Source organism: Nothoprocta perdicaria, unplaced genomic scaffold, assembly GCF_003342845.1.
Source record: "Nothoprocta perdicaria isolate Ctin4 unplaced genomic scaffold, notPer1 scaffold_19, whole genome shotgun sequence".
NCBI classification, from domain to species: domain Eukaryota; kingdom Metazoa; phylum Chordata; class Aves; order Tinamiformes; family Tinamidae; genus Nothoprocta; species Nothoprocta perdicaria.
Genome location: NW_020455093.1, coordinates 6,916,937 through 6,941,909, shown reverse-complemented (window position 1 = coordinate 6,941,909; position 24,973 = coordinate 6,916,937). Strand labels below are relative to the sequence as shown.

The window sequence follows — 24,973 nt, the reverse complement described above, 5'->3', positions numbered from 1 at the left end:
GAATTCTCAGTTTAGTATAACTGTGTTCTTATCTTAGGAATTTCAGTAAAGTATCTAAAATTTGATTGGATGAATTTAGTATAAGTTAGCTGTGTACATTCTGCATAGACCGCATAGAAAGGGCTTTTGTTCTATAATTAAGGTTGTAGCTGTCATGGTGCAACATACAATAACTAAATCTACTTGGCAGGATGATTATTAATCCTTTTTTTTTTTTTTTTTTTTTTTGGCTCCTGGACTTTGAAAGATTCTGTTCATATTGCTTTTGACTGTAAGGGCACTTGAAGCTGTTCAGAAGCCATTAATTGTTCCAGTCCTAAGATATGTGGAACACATTTAATGGAAAATGAAAAGCTAATATTATAACTACACTTTCAATAATGTTTTATTTAACTATGGACAGTATTTTATATGATATATATTAACAAAAGTGTGCTCTCTTTTTAAAAAAAAAAATAATTTCTAGCTTTTTCTTATCAGTGTTCCACCTTCAGTCAAATGTACTYATAGATGCAGAAAGTCTGTTTTAAAAAACATAAATATATTTCTGTTAGATGGGCAGATAGATCATCGGGTAAATGCCACAAATATTGTGAATACCATTTTTGTAGAGCCGAGGTTCTCTTGGTAGTGTAGAAACCTACAGTTTAATGCCAGTTGTTTTGAAGCTGCGGCATAGCAGTAAATAAGCTATTCTAGRTTCTCCCTCAAACCAGTTTCTAAAAACTGGATTTTAGTGTGTGAGATAATACCTTTATGCCACACAACCTATTCTTATAAATTCTATGATCAGACTTTCAACAGGAGACCTAGCACCAAAAATCAAACCAGTTCCTAGTTTGTCAGTCATTTGAGTCAGAGTAACTGCTTAGGAACTGCTTAGGAACCCCCACATAGGTTTTTTTTTTAACTTCCTTGTTCAGATTACACTTAGTTTTAACTTGAACAAATTCTATTATGTATCTGACTCCTTAAATCATTTTTTTCAGTCAATCATTCAGTTAATTGCATGCACTGTATGAAAAATGTGGATGTAGCCTTGAGGATTCTTTTCCACTTGGGTTGGGAGAATGGAGTWAGGCTGCTCAGCCCCGGCCCCTAGTTGTCCAGATGTTCAGGAGTGAAATAGTGGGTTCAATCTACTTTTGTGTTCAAGAATACCTGGTTGTCAACTGCTRTTTCTATCATTTTACCTGACAATCTCAACTATTACTTGCTGTAAAAGACTCTTCGGGCAGCTGTTTTGGAGGTTGGCTAATTCTTCAGCTCGTAGGAGGATAGATGGAGACATATCAGAGCATGTCAATTTTCCATCATATCCATTATCTTCTGGCTGATGGAAGCCAATTTTATGGCTCTTGGAAGAAAGCAAGATTTCTGTGCAGTTATACAGTAGTATAGCATGGAGGAAAAAAATGTCTTTCACTTGCAGACTGACAGTCAATTTATGAAATAACTTTTAGAAGTAAAATAAGAACAAAGCATCTTTACATTTGTATTATTTCTGGAAGATTTCTCAGTAATTTCAAAAGAATTAAAAACAGTTTCCTAAACTGAAGACAAAGCATGCATTGTCTTCAATCTAAGAATGTAAAAACAAAGAATCAGCAGGGTAAACTAGCCTGTGCAACGTACCATCTTTAATAGTTATCTTAAAGTATGAATTAAATAAAAGATCAGAATTCAAAATGTTATACTCAGCTTATTATTTTGATGCCCATATATTTATGTGTTATGTATACCGCTGTTTTTTGTAGGTTATTCTTTAAACTACTGCAGTAAACATCTAAGATAATACATTTTTATTGCACAGATTTTCATATGGCTGTTTCAATTTAATACATCATATTAGCGATTTATTATTTCAGCCGCATCATTTTACTTGATTTACCTTTTAGCTATAGCAGTGAATAACYCAATAGTTCTGTGATTCTGCCCAAGACTTTCGCTGCAAGTGTTTTTCATTAATTTAACAGTCTCAGAAAAATAAGTGCTTGTGATAGCAAGAAAATGGACATGATTATCAATTCAATGTTTTCTGTAATCAGACCTCAAAAACTATGTTGAATTCATTTATTAGTTGATCGTTGTCCAAAAGTAACAGAAGTAGAAAAACAGATAATGAAGAGGGTTTCCAACATAGATTTTCTGCATATTTTAGAGTAGATTATTTAGTATGTTTAAAGTTTCTTCTTGTTTTATTATCATAATTTTGCTTTGAACATCTCAACTGAAATTTATTCTGTTTATCATTTATCATTAAAAATGTTTCTGAACTGGCTAGTATAGCCTTATATTTGCAGTTCGCCTTTAAGTTCTCTTAAAGTAAAGAATACTTCTTAAGTACGCTTTTTTTTTTTTTTTGTAGTCTGCACTGAGAATTCCTTCTTTTCCGTCTCTCATATTTTCAGATATTTTACCAGCTTCTTCATTTTGTGAATTATACATATTTTATATATATATATTTTTTACAAAGCCTATTCTCAATGCTGTTTCTTCCTTGAGGTTTAATTGCTAAATAATATGTAAGTGACTTATATTAAGCTGCTGTTTAATCAATCATAATTATTCTTTGTTTAAAGACTTCTTTTTGAAAAAGGCTCAGTTGGGTCTATGCCAGCTTTATTCTGTGCTTGCCATTAGGATGTATAATGATTTAATACTTAAATCATGTGGAGTAGTCCCAGGAAGTTCGGAAACTCATTCATTCAAGATGTAAATGCTTTTGAAAAAAGACCATTCTACCTGGTGTCCAACATAGTAATCAACTATTTACAAATTCTGTAGTCAAATATAGTAACTGCAATTCTTTATATTCACTTTATTGCTAAGAAAGCTCTCTTAGGAACAAAAAGGAACTATGAAAATCTTGTTACAGAAAGTTTTGTTTTTCCATATATTTTAGGCGTCTTCATAAGTCTTCATCTGTCCCCTCCCAGACATTAGATACATTTAATTAGTGTTCTGTCAAATTTAGAAAGCATTAAAAASTTACTGATCATCAAAGTTACATTTGAAATTTGAAACCCAGACTGAAAGAAGAGGTAGAAAGCTTAACAGAGAAATGGGTTGAATGTGCCATTAAGCCTTTGGATAAAACATGAAGCTGGACTTTCTCCTTACTTTCCAGGTTAGTAGCCAAATGTAGAGCTAAAAGGATTTTAATTTCTGATGTCTGGATTTACCTAAGTGATCTTACATATCTGTATCTGTAAATACAATATCTACAGACRAAAATAAAAGCTTTCTCCTGGACTTGCTTTAATGCTCAGAATTTTTTTTTAACTTACATTGTATTTGTGTTATTCTARCAATAGCATAAACAATCAAATATATTTTTAGATAGTGTCTCAGCTATTTCTTAAATAATCGTTATAAAGATTGGTCTTGATGTCCTTTTGATCTATTGCCAAATATTACATGTTTCAAATGACTTGTATTATTGGTAAGTACCTGCTGTAAGCAAAAGAATATGTTCATATTCTTAGGCTACTTGATTTTGTCCTATTTCCCCATTTCTGGGGAAAAAAAAAGAAAAAAAAAAACAGTAATTAATTTCCTTAAATATATCATTTAAATTAAAATAAAATTAGACATTTTTTTCCAATAGTTTATGCTTGGACTATAATCTGGGCTAGAATCTGTATTCTAATATGTTGTTTAGTACTACTATTTAGCACAGTTTAGAATTTGTATTTTTAATACAAATTAAATATGCAAAATTTATTTAAAATTATGTTCTGAAAGGTTTTTTTCTAAACACATTACAGGATTCAAAAATTTGTTTCTGATCTTTTGCGAGGCGCATGAGGATAACAATAATCCATCATATCTAATTAGGTGGTGACACACTGTGCTTGCGGTAATTAAACAAGATATTACTGCTTACTTTCTAATTGTTAATATCATACATATTGAAAGTCAGCTGTTAATCACTTTTCTTGCAAGACTAAGATCATGAAGGGAGCTGAAAGAAGATATGTTCCAAACACATATGAGATAGAAGTAAGGCAGCTGTTACGTCAGTTTTGTTATATATTATTCTAGATTAAAAGTTACTTTTGACTTAATGTCTTAAAAATAATCTACTCTCAAAAAAATAAAAATAATATTCTCAAAAAAACCTACTAGCATGAGCAGTTTCTTTCAGGCTGGAATAAATTTCACAGTTTATTTTCTTTTGGCTACTTTTCAGGGATGAAAATAATGCTGCTTTTCAGTCTACTTCATGATAATGTCAAAGTCGACTCTTTCACTGTAGTTTGTGGGGAGAAGGGAAAGTAGAACTAGGCAATACAGCAGTAAGAGCTGCTGTTTGATATGTTCTGCTAAGTTTAAGTTTCTATTTGAAGTGAGCAAGATCGTATTTTGAATATTATTGCCCTGTTCTTACTATCTATGTAAATGATTAGATTATTAAATTAAGATAGGTAGTCTGAAGAACACTACACTTAAAATGGAAAATTAAAATCAATGATTAAGTGAAAGAAGGCTAATACACCTGAATTCCTGTGCACCATTCTGTAGTTTAGTGGTTAAAACTTAACGGTGGTAATATTTGCAAATATATGTATTAACAAATGCTCCATGACTGGCCACATATAAATTCATATGATAGATGCATTTTTTACTTCTTTTCCTAGAAGATTATGAGAGAGTCAACATTTTGGGTAGCTCAGGCAGGTAGATGCTTAGTGCTCATATCACTCTTGGTCTAACAAAACATTTCAATTGAACTCAGTCATGCTGAAGTTTCTGTAAAAGTGGTGCTTTTGTACAAGTCATTGATAGAATTAGCATTTTAAATTCTTCATCTTTTTTTATACTATTAAATGCTTTTAGCTATGCAAAGCAGTTAGTTATAATTCTGAGTTTCAAGAATGCTAATCATCACATAGAGGAAAATACATTTTCTATGACAAATATGTATTGTTTTTTCAAAGACCATATTATTATATTTTTCTCTCAGGAATTATTCCAGTAGAATATTATTATAGTTTTCAGAATACCTATTATCATAATGGGTGCAGTTTTTAAGCTATATCTCACAGTGCACACCCACACACTGTATCATTGACTTACAYGGAAGTTTGCATTTTTATATAGGTTACAGTTTTTAGGCAAGGCTGTGCTGTGGGCAGTTCTGCCTTGTTCAGTCAAATAAGTTCTCACATCCCAGCTGGAGGTTGCAGCTAACCTTCGGTGTACCTTCTTCTGGAAGTCACACTTCAAGTTCTCTTCCTCTGCCTACAGAGCAGGCTGTAATCCCATACGCTTCCCGTGCTACTTCACTGCTTTTCATGGATGCAAAGGCAAAGTAAAGCGGCTAGTTGGGAAAAGGGGCAGTTTTGGGATGCAGAGGTGAGAGAGGACATAGATTCAACATAACTGATCTGAGAACATCACTAGGTGTGCTACTAACTGTAGTGCTTCACCAGCTACAGACCAAGGCAGAATGATTAAATTGCTCCTTCGGAGCTCCTGCTCAGAAGAAAATCTCCATCATAACACCCTGATACTAAACACCAGAGCACTGCTGTTTTTGAACAACTTTAAATTTTAGTGTCAGATCTGAAGTTTTACAACAAACATTATAATAACCAGTAGAAGTCATTGCAATACTGGTGGAATATTTCATATATCTCATATTTGATGACTGTAACAAATTTATTGTCTTCTCTCTGTCACTATATACTGTTACAACTAAGTTTTGTACTTTTCTTTATTCAGCTGAAAAAGAGGAAAAAGGGTAATGTCAAAATATTTGTTGCTATTTAAGTAGTAGACRATTCCTCATGAATATTTTAGCAATATTTAGTGTATATTTCCATAATAAAATGGATTTAAAAAATAGGGGAGAAAGGGAAAGAATTATTCAAGAGATTCTGTCTTTTTTCCTTTTACTACATTGTAAGAAATAACTGTGATTGTTAAATGTGTGCTCGTAATCCATTTTTTTTCCCAACTTCTTGAATGAGACAACTTGCATAAATTGTAAATACAGAGGTTCAGACCAGACGTAAAGGGAAGCTTTTTCCCCAGGAGGACAGCCAAGTAGCAGAGTGGGTTGTCCAGGGAGGTTTTGTAGTCTCCATCCTTAGAGAAGGGGTCTGTATTAAGGAACAATAACCTAACAATAACCTCTAACCTCTAGCAGTGTGTTTAAGGACCTCATTATCTTATAATCCTGATGTATCTGCTATTTTCATCCTTTCATTCCATGTTGATCCGTCAAAAAGTCTATATTTATGTTCTCACTCAAAACCTCTGAAGTCTAGAATTATCTTCTGGTCATGGAAGTAAGTTCTCTTTCAGTCAGTCTTTTTTCAGATTAACTGGCATGAAAATTAGTATATAATATCTGTAATCTTAATATTCCTGTTTTGAATGCCATGATAAACTTAGATATTCTAGTTATTTTTCATGTCTGTCCTGTATCACCAACAAGTTCTTCAATGCAGATACCTTTTTAAAGTCACTTTGAATTATAGAAGGATGCATATTTCCAGTCAAATGCAAGTAATGACTCTAGATATTAGTATTATGGTAATTATAGTATTTCTTCCCCCTTAGTTCTGTTTTTTTTGTTTTGTTTTGTTTTTGTTTTTTTTTTTACATTTGGCCGTAGATTGAGTGACCGTAGTCACACTTATTTTTGTTATTGATTGGTTTAAAAAGTCCATTAAGTTAATTGAAAATCTGGAAAGCATGCTCAGTGAGGAGTGGTCGTTCCTTGGAAGCAAGTAACTTTTGGGATGGAGGTGTGTATTGCTATTATACTGAGATTAGAATGAGTAGAAGTTTGAGCAAAGTCCATCAGAAGAGACTGATCTGCCACTCTTGTTGGCCCAGCACCAGACATCTCATTATAATATCTGGCTTATCAGCTGCATGGTATGACCAGGCCGCTGCTTCTGTAGGGAGAACAGCAGAGTTTGGCTGTAATATCTTCACTCCACTCCACTCTCCATTCACTCATCAGGCACCACCAGGTTACCACCTCTGCAGGGAAGCCAAGAAAGCTTGACCAGGGTGTCTTCATCCTGCTCCACTCTTCATGTACTCTCATCAGTGTGTGCTAGGAGGGCAGACTCTGCTGCTGAGGGAATCGTGGAGAAGTAGATTCTGTATATCCTGGAAGTGGTAACTGTCTCTCACCCCACACAAACCTCTGTAATGTCATAACTTCTGTTAGGCCCTAGTTTTTCTCTGATTTCCCCTTTCTCAGGCAGTTTTCCCAAAACCATTTAGACAGATGTTTCTTCAATTTTCTGGCAGAATCCCTCAGTGATGAAAATCTATACTCTATCCCAGATGTCTGAAGACTTAAGTTTACTTGCAGTAGGAATATGTTAAAAGGAGATTTTTTTTTGGATTGGATTGTTTCATTTGTCTTCGTAATATACTTTGAAGTAATTGAAAACTGTCATCATCTCTCCCATTGTTCTGTTTTTAAGGTTAAAAAAAACAAATTCATACAGAATTACTTATAGGGTCTGTTTTCCAGATCTCTGATTTTTTTAATGTTTTTTTTTTTTTTGTTCCTCATTCTTTTCAGTTCATTATCTCTTTTCTGTAGTATAACCATGAATCCGCACTGTAATAATACTATTTAAAAAGAAATAATTTACTGGAATGTATTAAATGCAGCATGATAATGGATTACATCATGGACATGAAAAAAAATCTTCCCTCATATTCAGCACTGTGGAAGAGTATTTTTTTTTTTCCTCAGCATTACCTATTTCGTTTTTTTTCCTAGTAGCATGCAATTGTTTATTCTTCCTAGAGTTAGTATCTTCCAGTGTTAATGATTGAAAAGCTGAGAGGTCTCGATTTGTCGTATTGATTCTGAAAAAAAACATAGGATATTGTTTCATGTCATGTTAAATCATATTAAAAGTTAGATTAAGTGTGAAGTAGGTATCATTTACATAGAAATAGATGAACTCCAGTGGGACTTTCAGTTTAAATAGCGTGATAGAAAACATGGAAATACTTCATCATAACTTACTTTACATGTTTCATTTGTTTTTTAATGAGCCATTACAGCTAAAAGTTCAGATTTTTTCATTGTATTACTTCTAAACATGTGTAACATTTACTAGTTGGTAGAATGTTCTGATTTTAGATTATATAAAGTGTCTCTCAAGATGTTTCTGTAAAGCATAATCTGTCATATCAGCAAAAGCAACAATGATTGTCAGGCTGGATAAAGTAGTGATGCAGAAGCTTTGAATGGGAGCAACACATGGGTGCGTGATTTGAAAGGAAATTCTATTTGAAAATATTTCCTTCTATGTAACATAGCAGTTAAGCAGATGGTGTTGACATAGCTTACATATCCTGTCATTTATAAAATTGTACTGATAAATTATCAAATCATACTGAAAAATTTAAAACTTGGAGAATATAAAGTAATGTCAGTTTACAAACAAATGAGAATAATAAAAGTTTTTATCTCCACTGAACTTTTTTCCTTTGGGCATTCTCAGCAGACACTTGTGTTTCTCAGCAGAAAAATTCGTCTGTCCAGAAGTAGACTTCCACATCTGGATTATCCTTTATTTTCTTTTATGTGCTCTAGGTCCCTTGGTCCCTAGAAGGTTGGGCTAGATGATCTCTAGAGGTCCCTTCCAACCTTAACCATTCTGTAATTCTGTGTGATTCTTAGTTGAAGTAGAGAGCTATGATGCAATTTCTTTCGTTCTTGATAGGTGTGTGGAATAGATCAGATAAATTGTGCTCCAGAAGTGTTTTTTTTTCACCACTGACTTTACAGAACCCTAGATGAGATTTTTTACCTTTTACATCTTTGTAGTGCTATTAATTTGAAGCTTAAAATGTTGACAGGTACATGTGTATTATCATGACAGATGCCTGTATCTCATTATAATCATGGAGATCTGTCAAAGCCTCTATTTAGAAGAGGCTTTGGATGTTGGTTTCTCATAGGAACAAATATATGTATAGATTGTCTTAGATATCCTAAACTATCTAAAATGGCAGCAGTGCCCTCCATGGGACACTGAGGACAACCCAATGAGCAATTCATCTTAACAACTCTAAGGGCAAATGTGATTGCTTTCTATGATGTTTTCCGTTTCTGTGGACTATAAGGGATGCTTTGGTGTTTTCTTTCTGCATAGAGCTACATGACATCTAAATTTAAGTGCCTTGAGATTGAACTGGTTGAAGGTTAAAAAATCAAAAGGTTTCGCTAACAGTCACCAAAGAGCTCTCTGTTAACTCTTTATAGTAATGAAAATACTGTTATGAAGGTTACATGCCTTTTTTATTTTACTTTTAAATTTTTATTATTTTAAATTTTTTATTTTTTTAAWTTTTTTTAATTTTACTTTTAAAAAGTTGAGGAACATTCATTCAGTACACAGGGCATATTTCTTCTTTAATTCCATCACACAGTCTGCTAATTATCAGAGTAAAAATAAAATAAATAGATGAATGACTTGGTTCAAAAGCCTTGAAAAAAAAAAAAAAAAGAACACACTGTAGTTAAACCTTAAATGGTCTGATAATACTGACATTATAAATTAATAAGCAAATATTACTCTCAGATATGATAATCTGTTTTCAGAACAGGTGCTTAAATCTTTCTCTTCTGTGCAATGATGGTAAAGTTCTGGAATTKTACTCGACGACTTATTTTATCAAAAATATATAGCGTTCTGAATTCCATTTTAGTAGGAAATCTGCATATGTAAGTAAACCAAAGTCAGAACAGAATTTCTTTTCTATTAGTCACATAGAGAACTTTGAGGATAATCATTTCTCCTGACTACAGGCTTAATATCTTTAGATGCCAACTTTTTATTACAAAAAAATGATTGACTTCCAGTAGACTTTACAAGTTTCTATTCTGATGCTGATGTAACTTCTGAAATATATGTCCCTTTGACTTAAGCAAGCTGAAATCTGTAACACCTATATGTGCACAATGTGTGTATTTGTATTATTTACTATTTGAAAACAGTTTTGTGCTATAATGGAATTCTGTATCTTAAAGGTGATACTTAGGAAGAACACAGATTTTTGTAATAAAAGGAATGATTAATAAAAAGAAACAAAATCCTTTGTTCAACAATATACTGGGAAATATTTCTTACATATTTATATCTACTTCAAAGACCATTTTGCTATCTTTTTGCATTATATAAGAATCTTCTTATGTGTAGYTCATTTGAAACTCATTTGCAGGACTTTTTCCCACTTTTTATTAAAAAAATGTTTATTTATATGGATTTTGTGTATTGAATGAGGTAGAGGCTATTTTTTATCATTTTGAAGTGTCCTGATAAATAAAATCTTTCTTTCTGTGCCTTGTTTTCACAGACTAAAACTGGTATTGCATTGTTGTATGATGAAGTATCTGAAAATGCCTATGACATCCGACTGAAGCTTACGAAAGAGGTACTAACAATTCAAAAACAAGATGTCGTCTGTGTTAGTGGAAGTGATCACAGTGCAAATGTAAGTGCTTCTAGATCTCTGTGTTTTTGGCTGTGTATTTTCATGTCTTCTACAGAGATCAGAATATGATATGGGAGTGCAAGAGTTGTTATTTGGTAATAGAAAATGGTCAACATTTCTGTTGTGCATTCTTGTAGCCAAGAACTTATTCTTTTTTTTTTTACCTACAAGATGTTGTCTTTTTTTGACAATAAATTAAAAATTTATAAATATTGAGGCTACAAAATTTTTCCACTGAATATCTTTAGATTATTAATTAAAAAAAAAAAAAAGAAGAAGGCAATAAAATACAGCATTTCCAACTGAAAGCATTAAAACAAGTGCAACAAAGCCTTTTCTTCAATTTTTTTTCAAGTATTGACAATTATCTGTTCAAGGGCATACAGTGTCTGAGAGAACACTTGACAGATACTTACTTCATTTTAATTATTTTCTTTTGTGCACAGATAGGGTGCCCGCATGTGTATGGTGCTTTTTTTTTTTTTTTTTCCCCCTACAATTCAGTTGCAAAGGTTTTTTTTTTTTTTTTTTTAATCATATGGTATCCCTGAGCTATACACCCTTGTCTGTGTAATTTAGTGGAACATGACTTGCTTTTAAAAATGTGCAGAAATACTGCATCGGTGAGCAACCAGTGGAAGGCTATTTGGAGAATTAAAAGGCATGTCACATTTTGGTTGGTTTGCTGAAGTGCATATAAGCCAAAAATCATCAGCTTGCGTATACTTTCCACTTCACTAAGAAGCATGAAATGCTGCAGATTCTAAGTACTGATGCTYTATGTTGGTAGTACTGACAACCTACGAGTATGCAAACATGTTTGTGGTTATAAAAAACATAGTAAAACATCTGTCATAAATTTAGTATGTCTATGCACATAAGCATATATGACTGCTGAGGTCTTTGTGGTATCTAGATGCCTTGCTAGATCTAGATGATAGATGATAGATCTAAATCTAGATGCTAGGTATCTAGATGCCCAACARTTATTTCCTGAAGGAAGACAGGACAGGAAAACAGGCTTGGATAATACTTGGGATTTTAAGATAAGAAGAAGGATTTTCAAAAAATGTTCTCAAAATTAAGAGTCATTTTAGAGTACAAGAGCTCTGATAGAACTGAAGATCCTAGATTGTGTTTCACAACCAACAGCAAGTAAAAGTAGGTAAACTTAGAGATGAGGCTTAGCATGGCACTGTATCAGAAAGGAAACAGCTTTTCCAGGATATAGAAGTAGCATTGATGTGTAAAAATGAGGGAGTTTCAAATATAGTTCAGATGGCAGTCTAGATTTGGGTTGTAAAATATGATGTGGCTCTAGATATGGAATTCTTTAAGAAAGGATTCTTCCTCATTATGCTATTCCTAGGCAATATGGGTAATTCTGTCAAAGTGGTATTTCCAGGGAAACACTGAAAAATCAGGTGATCACACACAAACAACCAGGTATTCCTCAGCCTGTCCAGTTGCCTACACTGTAGCCTATAGTTTTGTACTCTCCTAAATTTATTTCCCACCTGCATGTTTTGATGTTACAGCTGAAATGGTTCCTTGTTTTCCTTAATGGAAGACATAACATTTTTCTCTTTATTTTTCTCCATGTTGCTACAAGTGGTATTTTAATTTCGTTGTTATTGTTAACAAATGCATTGAATTTTTATAATAGAAGCTATAAACTGAAGAAAACTTTCAAGACCTCTTCAAACTGTCACTTTTTGAAACTGTTATTTTCAATTCACATGGGTTTCTGTTGTCAAACTCAGAGAAGAAAAAAAAAAAAAGGATTAAACATGGGCTTCATGGCAGTATTTGCTTTGCTTTACCTTGAATGGTTTACCATTGCTTTGGTTTACCTTGAATGATAGAAAAACATTAGCTTTTAAAATAAATGCCAAGTGAGTATAATGTTAAGGTGAACATTTTAGTTTTTACAGAATATAATTGTCAGTATATAGGAAGTCAAAGAATTTGATATAAACGTGAAATAGCTGGTAGTCAGCTAGCACTATGGTAATTCTAAAATATTGAAGATAAATTCAGAAGAATTTTAAGTGTTTCAAGATTAGACTTTTGTACTCTATATGACTATACATAATTCAATATATTAATAGAAAATTGTAAGCTGAAAGGCAATTCTATAGCAATCATAGACAACCACACTACCTTACTGATTTATTCTTCTTTCTATAGTTTGTCTTTATTATTTATTATTCATAGTTGTTCTATATTTTGCACACAGACATTCATYGCTATTTCTTTTATAACAAAAATAGAAATAATTCATTTACTTTCTTTATGTAATCATCTCAAACAGGTAGGAGAAAAAAAAACTTGTGCTTTAGAGTTGCTTTTCATAGGTGGAATATGTGAATTGGAAAGTATTGAAACCTAAAGATCTCTACCTACTTGTGACAATAATTAATTCTCTGGCCAGTTTCATGGAAAACATTTCATGCTATTTGTTCTGCTCCTGTATCACATTTTTTTCATATAATTCCAGCCTCCGCTGCCTTGTGCAATACATAGGACTACACAAAGCCACTGGGGTGGGTTGGACATTCAACAGCACAGATAGCTTCTTAAGGATCTCATAATGATTGTTCAGATAAAAGGTAGATCCTCTCACTGTAAAACACTACTCATAAGCAATTACTTTTACCAGCATCAACTTGACCATTGCTTGTTTCTTATTTTGCCATCTGCCATGCCTTTTAAACACAAGAAAATGATTTTCTCTGATTTGTTGGCAGTTCATCCTATTTCACTACTCATTTGATTTGGATATAAAATAATGTGGGAGAGGAATGTGATTTGTGGAATTCAGTGTGTAAATAAAATAAACAGGTAAAGAAAGAGTTTACTTTGGGAATGATTTTTTTACATTTATAGTATCCAAATGAAAAGTGTAACCACTGTGGGAAATATTATGTTCTCAGGGTTGAATTTCATATTATTTAATCATCTATATATTATTAAGTACGTGCTCTTTCCAACAAAATATTTCAGTCATTCAGACTTGGAAAGTCCAAGCACTCCAAACAAGTCTTCATGACTTGATTCAGAGAGTTCTCATTGGTGGAAAAAAGGAAAATGTATAACAGAATCATTCACAGAAACAATATTTGAAAACATTGACAGTAGTAATACATTAAAATTAAATATTTGTAATTATTCTCTATGTATATTTAAGAGGTAATTTATTTCAAGGTGGATAGTTTAACAATCTTCACAGAAGGAATTTGTGTGATAGGTGGGAAAAGAATCAAGATATAGAAACAGAGAGACAACAGAGAGGCAGTGAGGCATCATATTATGATGTACTTTACTAAGATGTGACATTTCTGTTACTTTTCATTTCTTCACTTGTTAAAATTAATTCCGAATATATTGCCAGTGCCTCACTCCATGTGTATTGCTATCTTATTTCTCCATTTGTTAGCCCACTTTTCATAGTTTTTTTCTGTTCCTTTTTGTTATATTTCTGTCATTTCTGTGTCTTTTTCCTGCTAAGTCCACTTAAAAAGTAAAAAATTAAAAAAAAACATTTAGCTTTTTATCACTATTAATCAGTCCCTCCCATAGAGCTGACTCTATGGGAGTCTCTGACTTGATTGGTGTAGAACAAATAGGTTTCTGATGCAGACTCTTGGCTTGTTAATTGGAAGAGGACAATTTAGGAGCTCCTGGAAGACTAATAATATTAGAATGTCAAAAACTTCACATCCTGAGTATAGAATCCAGTTTCACAAGTCTTGTTTTAGACAGAGTTTGCAACATTGAAATAAGGTAGATGAATAGGGACAAAAACATAGCAAAACTGGTTGTTTTGTTGATCCAGAAAAAGAGAGAAAAAAACAGCATCTGAAAGTACTGTTTAATTCCCTGATGACACTTTTTTTTTCTTTGTAACTCAGATGCTAATAAGGACAGAAAAGAATGTTCTTTTAGAAAATCTCTASAGAATCAGTCCGCATTAAAAGTTCTTTATAACTCAAGTACGTTTCTATCTAGGTAACTACTAATATATACTGTTTTCCTGGTGCCTATTTTGCCACAAGAGCTACTAAATAACATTTCTATTTATTTGAAAATATTAAGCTGATGATTAAAGAAAGACTTTTCCTTTTGAAATTTAGATATTCTGAATGGAGGAAATGCATTATTTAACCTCTTCTTACTTATTTTCCATTCTCTAGAAAGATGGCCTAGATAGATATTTAGAAGACAGATATCAAATAATCCCTTAGGAATATATTAATAAAGATCACAAGCTCAAGTTGCTGTCACTTTGAGAACTGATATAAGTTTATGTGACAAAATAAATAATAAATATGAGTATTCATCAGCATGACAAAAAATTTTTGGTTTGTTATTAGAGGCAAAAAAGTAAGTAGCACAGACAAAAATAGTAATAAATGTTCAGAGGAGAAGAATAAAAGGGTCACTGTGAATATTCTTGAAAAATATCTCTCCATGAGATATGGTTAGAACCTATCTGAAGTTAAGTGCACTTGCCAACAAGGTAGAAAAGCGAGCAGTTCCATATAAAAATTTCTGTCTTGCTAGCCAGGGAAAGAGGTAGACAGAAACATGCATCCTTTATTAAAATTTAAACTAAGCTATTGCACATCTTGACAGACAGTCAAGATTGCTATTGTGTATATTGTGAAAAGCTCTGCAAAAGCTAAAAATCTGGAAACCAAAGTATTTTTAGTGAACAGGACATGGATGTAACTTCTATTGCTCATCTTTGCTTTTACACCTGAGAACATGTAAAAGTGAATGCCAACTTCAACTAAAGAACAGCTGTTTTCTGGAAGGATTTAGCTATAACTTACTAYAGGATGTCTTTTTATTTGAAAGAAATCAGCTTGTTCTTAATAGGAAAAGAGAGAGCTATAATTGTCACTGGGCCCATATATGTAATAACAGCATCTTTGAAAGTCCAGATTTGTAGGTGATCTACACAGCCTTTATCTATGTTGTCACTCTTTCAGTCTGGGATCAATTCAAAACCTGCTCTTATATTATCACCAAAGAAAACTGATGTCCCAAATTAAACATCTTACAACTCAGTGAAGGAGTTCCTGGAGATTTCTGTTAACTTATAAGAAAGTGTATAAGATCACCACCACCTGGAAAATGAGCTACACTGTGGTTTGTCAGAGTCATCTTTATTAGAGTAGATTATTTAGATTGAAAATGATCTGTGGAGACATCTTGTTCCACCTTCCACTCTAAGCAGGATAGCTTCCAAGTATGTTCATGTTGCCTGGGGCCTTGACCACTCAAGTTTGTAAGATCTTCAAGGAAGGAGATTCCACCATCTCTTGCCAGTGGAGCCTGTTATAGCGTGCAACCATTTTCGCTGTAATTTTTTTCCTCCATTATGCTCAACCAGAATTTCCTTGGCTGCCAGTTATGACTGCTGCCTCTCATTTTCTTATTGTGCACCTCAGAACAATCTGGTTCAGTTTTCTTTATAATCCTCCTTTAGGTTGACAGGCTTTAAAAATAAAAGTGAGTGACTTCATTTTACTTTATCAAAAATTGAACTAAGACTTTGACCTACAGTAATGGAAACAGTTATAACAAGATAAACTGATAAAAATGTCTTATGTCCCAGATGTCAACTTATATGAACTTTAACTCTAAAGTTACTCMCTTAATCTTATCTCCTTACTTCTAAGTGTAGTACAGCCAGCACCAACTGCCACATAGTGATGACTGCCAGCTGGCATATCTTAGCCTTGKTAGCCTTTCTCTTGGATAGAAAATCAATGGTAAAATGCCCATTTTTTTTYCCCCACATGCACGATGAACAGTTATCTAAATAACTATTTCTCATTCTCTATGTGAGTGCCTTGCTTTTTTGTATGAGTCTACTTGTTTAGAACTCAAATTTCTATATGTGTCTGTYTGTATCTATTGTTTTCATAGGCAGTTAGAGTCATTTTCATGCAGTTAATTATTAAATGGAAATGGAGAGAATAGAGTATTGGTGATCTTCAATTTGCTTTAACAAGATCTGAAGAAACAGCCATTTCAAATGTTCCAGCATTTTCTAAAATGTACTTGAGTTTAAAGTTTCAAAGTAATACATGCATGTGTTAATCAATGCATATAATACATGTAATTACATGCATATAATGCATGTAATACATGCATGTGTTAATCAATGCATATAACAAATCACCTCGCAAATATATGCCTTGATACTACATTTTGTAGAAAGCTTCAAGCTCCCTGTAAAATCTCTCTCCTTGTTCATTAAGGTAAAACTGAATATTCTCCTTAGTGAAGAATTGCCTTTCTTGACTGCCAGACCTTGGTTTTGGCAAAATGGTAACAGTGGTGTAAGGGGCAGACATGGACARGTGGGTATAAAATGCTGCTACAGCAAGCTGATTGTTCAGCAACAGTCAGCAAGCAGGACCAAAAGTTACAACTACTGTATAATTGGTTCTGGCATTGCCCCTCAATGTTCCATTCACACCACTGCAGGAGCATGGATACAAATGTATAAAAGACCTTTCCAGAGATAAAGTTTTCTGTCAAACCATTGTATTTTAAAAGAATGTAGTAGGTCAAGATATGTCAAGAGCATTCTCACAACTAAGGTAGTTTGAACACAGTTTCCTGAATCTCATTTTAAAAGTATCATAAGGCCAATCTAGATATTCTTTTAGAAACTTTATTAAAACTATTGGATGTTTTCAGCTATATCATTCTCAGAAGCTAGGTCAGGTCAGTCATTCTTATTTTGCCTGACATAGAAAAATTTCAGGAGTGCGTTAAAAGCTCATTGAAAAGTAGCTGTTTTTAGAAGCTAATTTCAGTATCAACAGAAATTGTTAAAATCTCCACTTTGCGCCTCTAATTGCCAACTGATTTCTTCTCTACTTCTTCTTGCTCTTGTATTTGGTGCCTGTGTTTTCAAATTTGCATTTATTTTTCAATGTATTCTCATTAGTGTTGTTCTTGGAATTCTTGAATGTTTCTACCTTGCTGCTGTTTCAAAATTGATAATAGCTCTTTTAAACTCCCCAATCTATTTAGTTATAGGTGTTATTTCAATCCAGAACTCTCCTGAAGTTGTCTCTTCCTGAAACTCTCTCTCCCAGGGTTTATAAGGCCTTTTGGGAATACGTATAAGCAAAAAAAAAAAAAATACAGACTTAATTAAAGAATATATTACTGGTACTGTTTTTACTTGTAAAGGCTGTGGAGTGATGAGTTGTTGAGAGCAACTTGCAGTTCAAGTACCTGCATCCTGCCTAGTCTGATTTTGTCTGTTATCTGTCCGCATCTTAAGTTAGGGCAAAATCCTTTCTGCTTATTCACATCTTGAGCACCTTTTTTTATGCATTGCAATTGTTGTCCTGGTGCAGAGGACAAGATGAAYGAAAGCCCTTGTCTCTGAGTTATATACAAGATATAAACCCATGGGTTGTGCTCTAGCCTGCATRCGTGAAATCTTGTTCCTTGACTGTAGTGACAAACAAGTTCATTACTTCCAAATACTAATATTTAACTAGTTGATTGAAGAGTTTTAGTTTTATCCATGTCCTTTAGGAAGAAGAAGATATACATCTTTAAAGATAGTCTAGCAAGGCTGAAAGGTCAACCTGCAAAAACTAATTTAGAAGTTAACATTGCAGAGCTGAAAATACCATAGGTGAAGCTGTGACCAGATGAGATTGCTTTGGGGTAATTGTAAAGGTACTATTTGAAAAAGAGCAACAATCAGTCTGTGAAGACTGCAAAATGATAATCTGCCAGAATTCCCTAGGCCTATGGCAATATTCTAACTATGCTWTTTTTTTTTTTCCTCTCTCCATATGTGACATTTTTGTGTAAAGGCATTTACAGGAGATTTTTCTTAGTTTTGTTTTAAGAGACTTACTGACTTTACAAATAAGATTTTTTTGTTTGGTTTTTTTTTGTTTTGTTTTATTTTTCTGTGCTCTGTCTGCCCTAACATTCAGTTGAACTTAGCTTTCCTGTCCATCCTACAGTACTCTGCAGCATGAAGCTATAACTTTCAGAAAGTATTTTTTTTTAGCTACGGATTTCAGTTGAATAACTGACAGCAAAAAAAATAGCCCAAAAGTGCAAAAAATTAAAACGAACTCAGACAGTATTCGTATCTGCAGATAGTCTCCATATGCTAGTTCTTGTGAGTTGACTTTGGTTTCTTGAACCAAAGAGAAGGTGATTAGGAATTTTATTTCTATTGAAACCTTAAATAGAACTCACAGGCAGAATTCATCTTATGCACCTACATTTTCTAGTTCTTCGTTTTATGACCTTTTAATGATTTCATTTATTCCAGAAACAGATAGCAGATTTAGTAGATATACCAAGGTTGGAACCCATCATTTTACAGTAGGATTTACACAGAGTTAACCTTGTTTCAGTTTCTCCACTTGTTTGTCTTACCCATCTGCTACACAAATTTGCCTGTCAACCTAATTTCAAGCTCTGTAAAGCAATACTTTTTAATGAAATAGATATTCAAGGGTCCTTGAAACCCCTTGATGTTGTTATAGTGCTATATAAAGAACATCAGGAATAATCCTAATCTTCCCAATTCCAATATTCCAATATTCTGCAATATTAAAAAAAAATATAGTTCTAATTTGGCTTTTATAGTCCATGTGTATACACACCACCTCTCTAAGAGAACCCTTGTTCATAAATTTGTGGAGAAAAAATGAACATCTTATTTTATATTTTCGGGGGGCTAAATTGTGACTAAATTTTCACCATACAACATTAAACTTTACAAAAATGAAGATTCAGTGGCTCTCTGTGTTTCCAGCATGATAACCTTATAGTCTTTATTACCCTTWAGTAGTCTTCATATTGTCTGTGAAGATACAATATCCTTAACTTTATCCTTTATGTTCCTTTTTAACAAACTTTCTTACTTTTATGTAATTCCTCTTTTGGGATCATAATGGCAGTGGAATTTTTGGACTTGCAGGTCTTACAGGTGTTATACCTAAAATACATAGTGGTTGCCGCTACAGAGTAGCTTTTACCTGTAAAAAAAATAGCTATATACTTTGTGGTATGTGAGAATAGAGCAAGAATGGCATCTAATCTTGTGAGCTCTATAAGCAGCTGCTCAGTGAAGCAGTAACTGATAGATACCTGTGTTTTATTGACTGCATTATATCCTGGTGTGATATTTTTCTCTACATGTGGTTAATTTAAATCTGTCTTCAGTGTTATATATWTTTTTTTCCATTTTCCTCATCTCTTTACCTTATTTCAGTTAATGTTCTCAACCAAGTTGAATGTTATCATCGTAGTAGAGTCTGGCTTTTATTTGAGTTGGAACCCATAGAGATTCAGTTTTATTTGATGAAGTAGTTGGTTTATTTTTTATTTTTATTTTTTTTTGAGAGAGAGAGAGTTAAATTCTTTTTTTCTCACAGAGCATTCACTGTGCTTATATGGAGTCTATTTCACCTTCATAGGTGTATATCTATCTATCTATCTATCTATCTATCTATCTATCTATATCTATCTATATGGTTTTCATCCTGTCATTACAGTCTTTTTTCACCTGTCCAAAAACTCTACTTAAGGATACTTCTCTACAGATTTTTTTTTTAATTCTACAGAATACAGATATAATTCACAGTAATGCTCTTTATTTCTTTCCCACTCTTTCCCACACCTAGATTTTAAAAATCACTTACAGCTTTCCTGAATTGTACCAGCATCTTTGGCTTATTAGAGTCCAGATAAAATTTGCCTCTTGAAGAAGCTCCCTTTATTTCAAAAAAATTATACTACTCAAGTTATCTTTTCAGGAATGCATTAAAACCGTTTTTGTCTCCTCTGTCCTGTGGAGTATTTTGGAAGTGTTTTGGATAATTCTATACAAGTACAGTTCTCCAACTTCCTTACTTGCAGCCTATTTTTTTTGTCTCTAGGACTTATTTCCCACATTCCCCCATGTTGGTATCCATGTACATCAACCCTATCAACTCCTTCCTGTTTTGTTGTTGTTGTTGTTGTTGTTGTTGTTGTTGTTATTATTATTATTATTATTATTATTATTATTATTATTATTATTATTATTATTATTATTATTTCCTGCTCTGAGCACAGTTCCTGTGAGATAACCTTTACACTTGACTAATCAGACTTTTCATGGAGTAAAAAAGCTATTTACATGATGGTCATCTACCACTATTTCAACTGTCAAGGATCTCAGTTTTAGGAAGAAGGTTCTCACAGCAAGAAGATCCATGACCACCCTTGACTGGGAGAACCAACAGTGCTTTTACTTCSCACACTAACAACCTGTTCATTCTATGACAAGATTAGGCTTGTAGATCCTGCTATATGCTGTTCCTTGAAGTCTTCTCAATAACTCACATATATATGCTGGCCTTCCACAGGGAAAATAGTCGGACATATGAAACTAATATAGTAAATTGCATAGCTCTCATTATCTTTCAAGAATTCTGTCTTCATATCTTATTTTATAGATTCATACAAATATTAAATACTTAGAAAAAAACATATTTGGCCACTTAACATCAGTAACACAGATCTCTGATCTTTAGGTGCCTCCATACTTAGTAGATGATGACAGTTGTGTGAGATTTAACTAATTTTATTTATACGAACCCAGATTTTAGTGGATACTCCCATTAAAAAAAAAGTGGATTTAAATAATTCTGGATTTAGAATTGAATTAAATCTGTGTTAATGAAATAACATGATAGATCATGTCATGGTTTAAATAAAAAATATCATTTCATTTTAAGGTCTAAAGGCCATTTRTTGTTTAAAAAATGTTCACTGTTTTAAATTCCAATTACAGTTCATCCTAGTAGGAGAGTTTAAAATGTTGTATTGTGTCTATAGTCTGAATATTCAACTTCATGTCACTGAAATTAGCACTATATTTGTTTATAAGATTTACTGTTCTTCTGCCAAGGAGATTGCTTAAAAATGTGCTTTTCTGTGGTCATCCATGAAATATTCTTTAAAAAGCAAAATAGATTAGGTCATGGTATATATTGCACTACAAGACAAATCTCTSAAGCCGTTTGGTGTTCTTCGCTGCCTTTCCAATGCAAGTGTATCATTTTCAAATGAGCTTACCAGAAGTTGCTAGATTCTTTCAAATGTGTGCACCACTACCTACTCCTATGCAGTAATGTCCTGATGGTGTACGATTACACGAGTGCTTTTGGCTGTGATTTTTCTCATATTCAGCAGAACTCATGTTTATATGCAACATCCACCTTTTTTTTTTTCACATAGTGTGCTCTGCTCTAATTATTTATGGGACTTGATTGCCTTGTTACAAGAAGAATTTATCTTTTATTCACTAAYATTAAAATATGTTCCGTAATTTACTTCTAATTTAACAAATCATCAAAATCTATCCAGACTTTGATCAGTCATCAAAGCCTATCCAGAATCTGTCTTGTTCATCATTACTTCTCATTTTGTATTATCTACAAACATTATTGCAATTAATTTAGTTTTTCAGATCACTATTATTTTTWAAAAAAAAATTAAATAATTCAGGGACCGTCACTGACCTACCACAGGCATATCCACTTAATATTAACTTTATCTTAATTAATTTTTTAATTTGGGATTTATTAGCAAGCCATTTTAAATAAATTTAAACTATGTCATATCATTTTGCAGTTTGTGAGTTTTTTATTAAGCATTTGTGTGGTGTCACATCAGAACCTTATGACAATTTTTCGTTAAGATTGGAAATTTCAAAACAAATATCAATTTAATTTTGAAAGTTCTATTTTYCATAAGAGTCACGGAATCACAATTTATTCACCTTTAAATTTTTATGGAATTTTAAAAGAACTTATGGATCGACTGTTATTTTGTAATGTAACRAGTGGGTAGTTGGCAGATTTATGATCATCTGACCTGTGATATAATAATCTTCCTTCCTGTGATATAATGAAGACTTATGTGCTATTTACATGTTTTAAGCATTGACCAAGTTTTAGCTTTCTCCTATTCTTCTGGAATTATATACTTCTCAGGTTTTGGAAAATTGAAAATCAGCTACCAAAATCTTACTTTCAGTAAGTCATAGTGCATGATATATGATCACATAATAGCAATACTGTCTCATATTTATGCATACGGTTGACATGAGTTTGCTTAAAAGATCTTTATTATGACACTGTCCAACTTTTGGTATGTAATAGAGAAAATGGCACTCAGAAATGACTCAAGATTCTAAACATAGAAATCCATGTAATCTCACTCAGATTGGATCTGAACTTTCTCAGTACACATGATGATTTTGATTAAAAGTTTATATTCAATTCAGAATGATGAAAGAATGAAATAATCTGAAACAGCACATACTTCACTAAAACTAAATTATGTGTTCAGAGATTGAATCATACAAACCTTTGTAAACCTGTTGTCTTACATCATCTTATAACGATTTCCATTTTCAGCACAGACTGGAGTAGTGTAATGTTTGTTGGAACAGAAAAGATAAATTTTAATGATGCAAGGAAATATTTTCAGCTTGTTTTAACTACATACTTTTTTTTTACCCTCTTAAAATTCAAACTGAAATATATAACWTACTCTATTGCTCTTTAAACCAAGTCAGTATTATCATCATTCTGCTAACTTAAGTATTAGAAAAAATAACTTGTTAAAGTATAGAATGAGCATGGACTTATCTACTGAAGATCAAAATTCATATTTATCTGAATCATAAAATACTCAGTTTAAAATTTACATATAAGAGTAATCTCATATAGGATTTCTGATACACAGAATAAGATATGATCTGTAGTTACTGTTTTAGATGCTGAGAGGTGACATAATATGCAGTTTTGTTCAGCATGTTACTGAAAATTCCTCAGCTCTACAATTATCATCAACATATGAAGTTATGTTTTCTGTTGCTATGATGTCAGGCRCTGATAGTTACACATGAATGAAATGTCATATTCAGTATACTATTAAATAGACGATAAGTTACTACAGAAAAATATTGATAAATGTTTATCTTCTTTATGCACTTCCTCAGAAAATGCAAGAAAATAATCCTGAGAACAGATTGTCACAAGAAGTTTTTTAGTATATAGCAAGAAAATTCACATAGGCTGGGTGATACGGATTAGAAAACACAGGTATTTGCAGTTGAAAAATGAGCAGCTAAAGAAAATAATTTAGTCTTAAATAATTTAGGTCTTTCAAATCTCTTCATACAGTTCTCTCAGGAAAGTAAAAAAATCTATCTTAGAAGCATATCACTTCAGCAATAGAAAAATAAATCATTAGAAATATGTGTGCAGAATTCAGAATATAGATGAGCTCTGATCTCTGTGTGAATGACCTTTATGGCAAGGAAATGAGTGCCTCTTGAATCATAACTCAGAACTGACCTTGATCACCCATATTCTAGGGTACCTTTGAGAAGTAACTTCTTTAAAGTAAAAAGAAAAAAAAAGACATTTCATATGCTTGTTCAGATATTATATTTACACCTAAATTTATTTTTTTCTGCGATTTTTTAAAGCACAGAACTGTTACACTTCGTAGACAACCAGTTGGTGGCTTGGGCTTAAGCATAAAGGTATGGATAACCTCTTGCTTTTTTTTTTTTTTTTTTGTCTTTAATTTTCGTTATAAATATATCACTCTTGTCTTAAGTGAGATTTCATGGATAATACACATCTTTTGCAGGGTGGTGCTGAGCACAAAGTGCCTGTCGTCGTATCAAAAATATTTAAAGACCAAGCAGGTAAAATATGTTTATATTACTTAACTATGTAGTACTGTAGAATGCATCACGCATTGAGAAAATAAATATTCATTAAACATTCTTTAATGTTCTTTAAGCATTCTTTAAAAAAATAAATTAAAATACATTTATGAATTGTACATATGTACAATTGTTCATGAATTCATGAATGAACATGAATTGTTCATGAATTTTTCTCATGAATCTGTATTAGATGATAGGGTCATGAGTGCATCAACAATTTTATGGAGTCGATAGTTTAGCTCAGATTTGAAAGTCTCATGCCCATTGTAGCATCTTGTAATGTTTTGTCCAAGAAACATGAGTTGCAGACAATGCTAAGCCCCATTAAGCCGATATACCATCCTGAATGAATCTGAGTGGCATGAAGACACTAACCCAAATAGCAAGTTATAAAGAAAGAAGTATATGCATTAACTGCACCAATCCAAATAGCAAGATATAAAGAAGGAAGTATATGCATTAACTGTACTACTATTGTGGATGTTGGACCACATGGCCTCCTGAGGTACCTTTCAGTCAAACTGTTTTTTTGATTAGCAAAAAGGAAAAAAAAATAAAAAAGAGCACTGCAGGACCACACACATAATAAAAATGGCTATTGTGGCATTTTGTTTTATGCACTGAGTAACCACCTGCACAAGAGAGAACAATTTGCTTTTTTTCTGAAAAGGAACA

The 24,973-nt window shown here is 32.7% G+C and overlaps 1 protein-coding gene across 1 annotated transcript in view; it reads left to right on the top strand.

Annotated features, from left to right (window-relative positions):
* The first annotated feature begins 6,293 nt into the window (after window positions 1-6,293).
* SNTG2 (syntrophin gamma 2) overlaps window positions 6,294-24,973 on the top strand; it is a 126,919-nt gene continuing 108,239 nt past the window's right edge. The window contains exons 1-4 of the mRNA XM_026037069.1: window positions 6,294-6,299; window positions 10,354-10,491; window positions 24,050-24,106; window positions 24,217-24,274. Coding sequence (XP_025892854.1) covers window positions 6,294-6,299; window positions 10,354-10,491; window positions 24,050-24,106; window positions 24,217-24,274 — 259 coding nt within the window. The remainder of the gene's footprint in view (window positions 6,300-10,353; window positions 10,492-24,049; window positions 24,107-24,216; window positions 24,275-24,973) is intronic.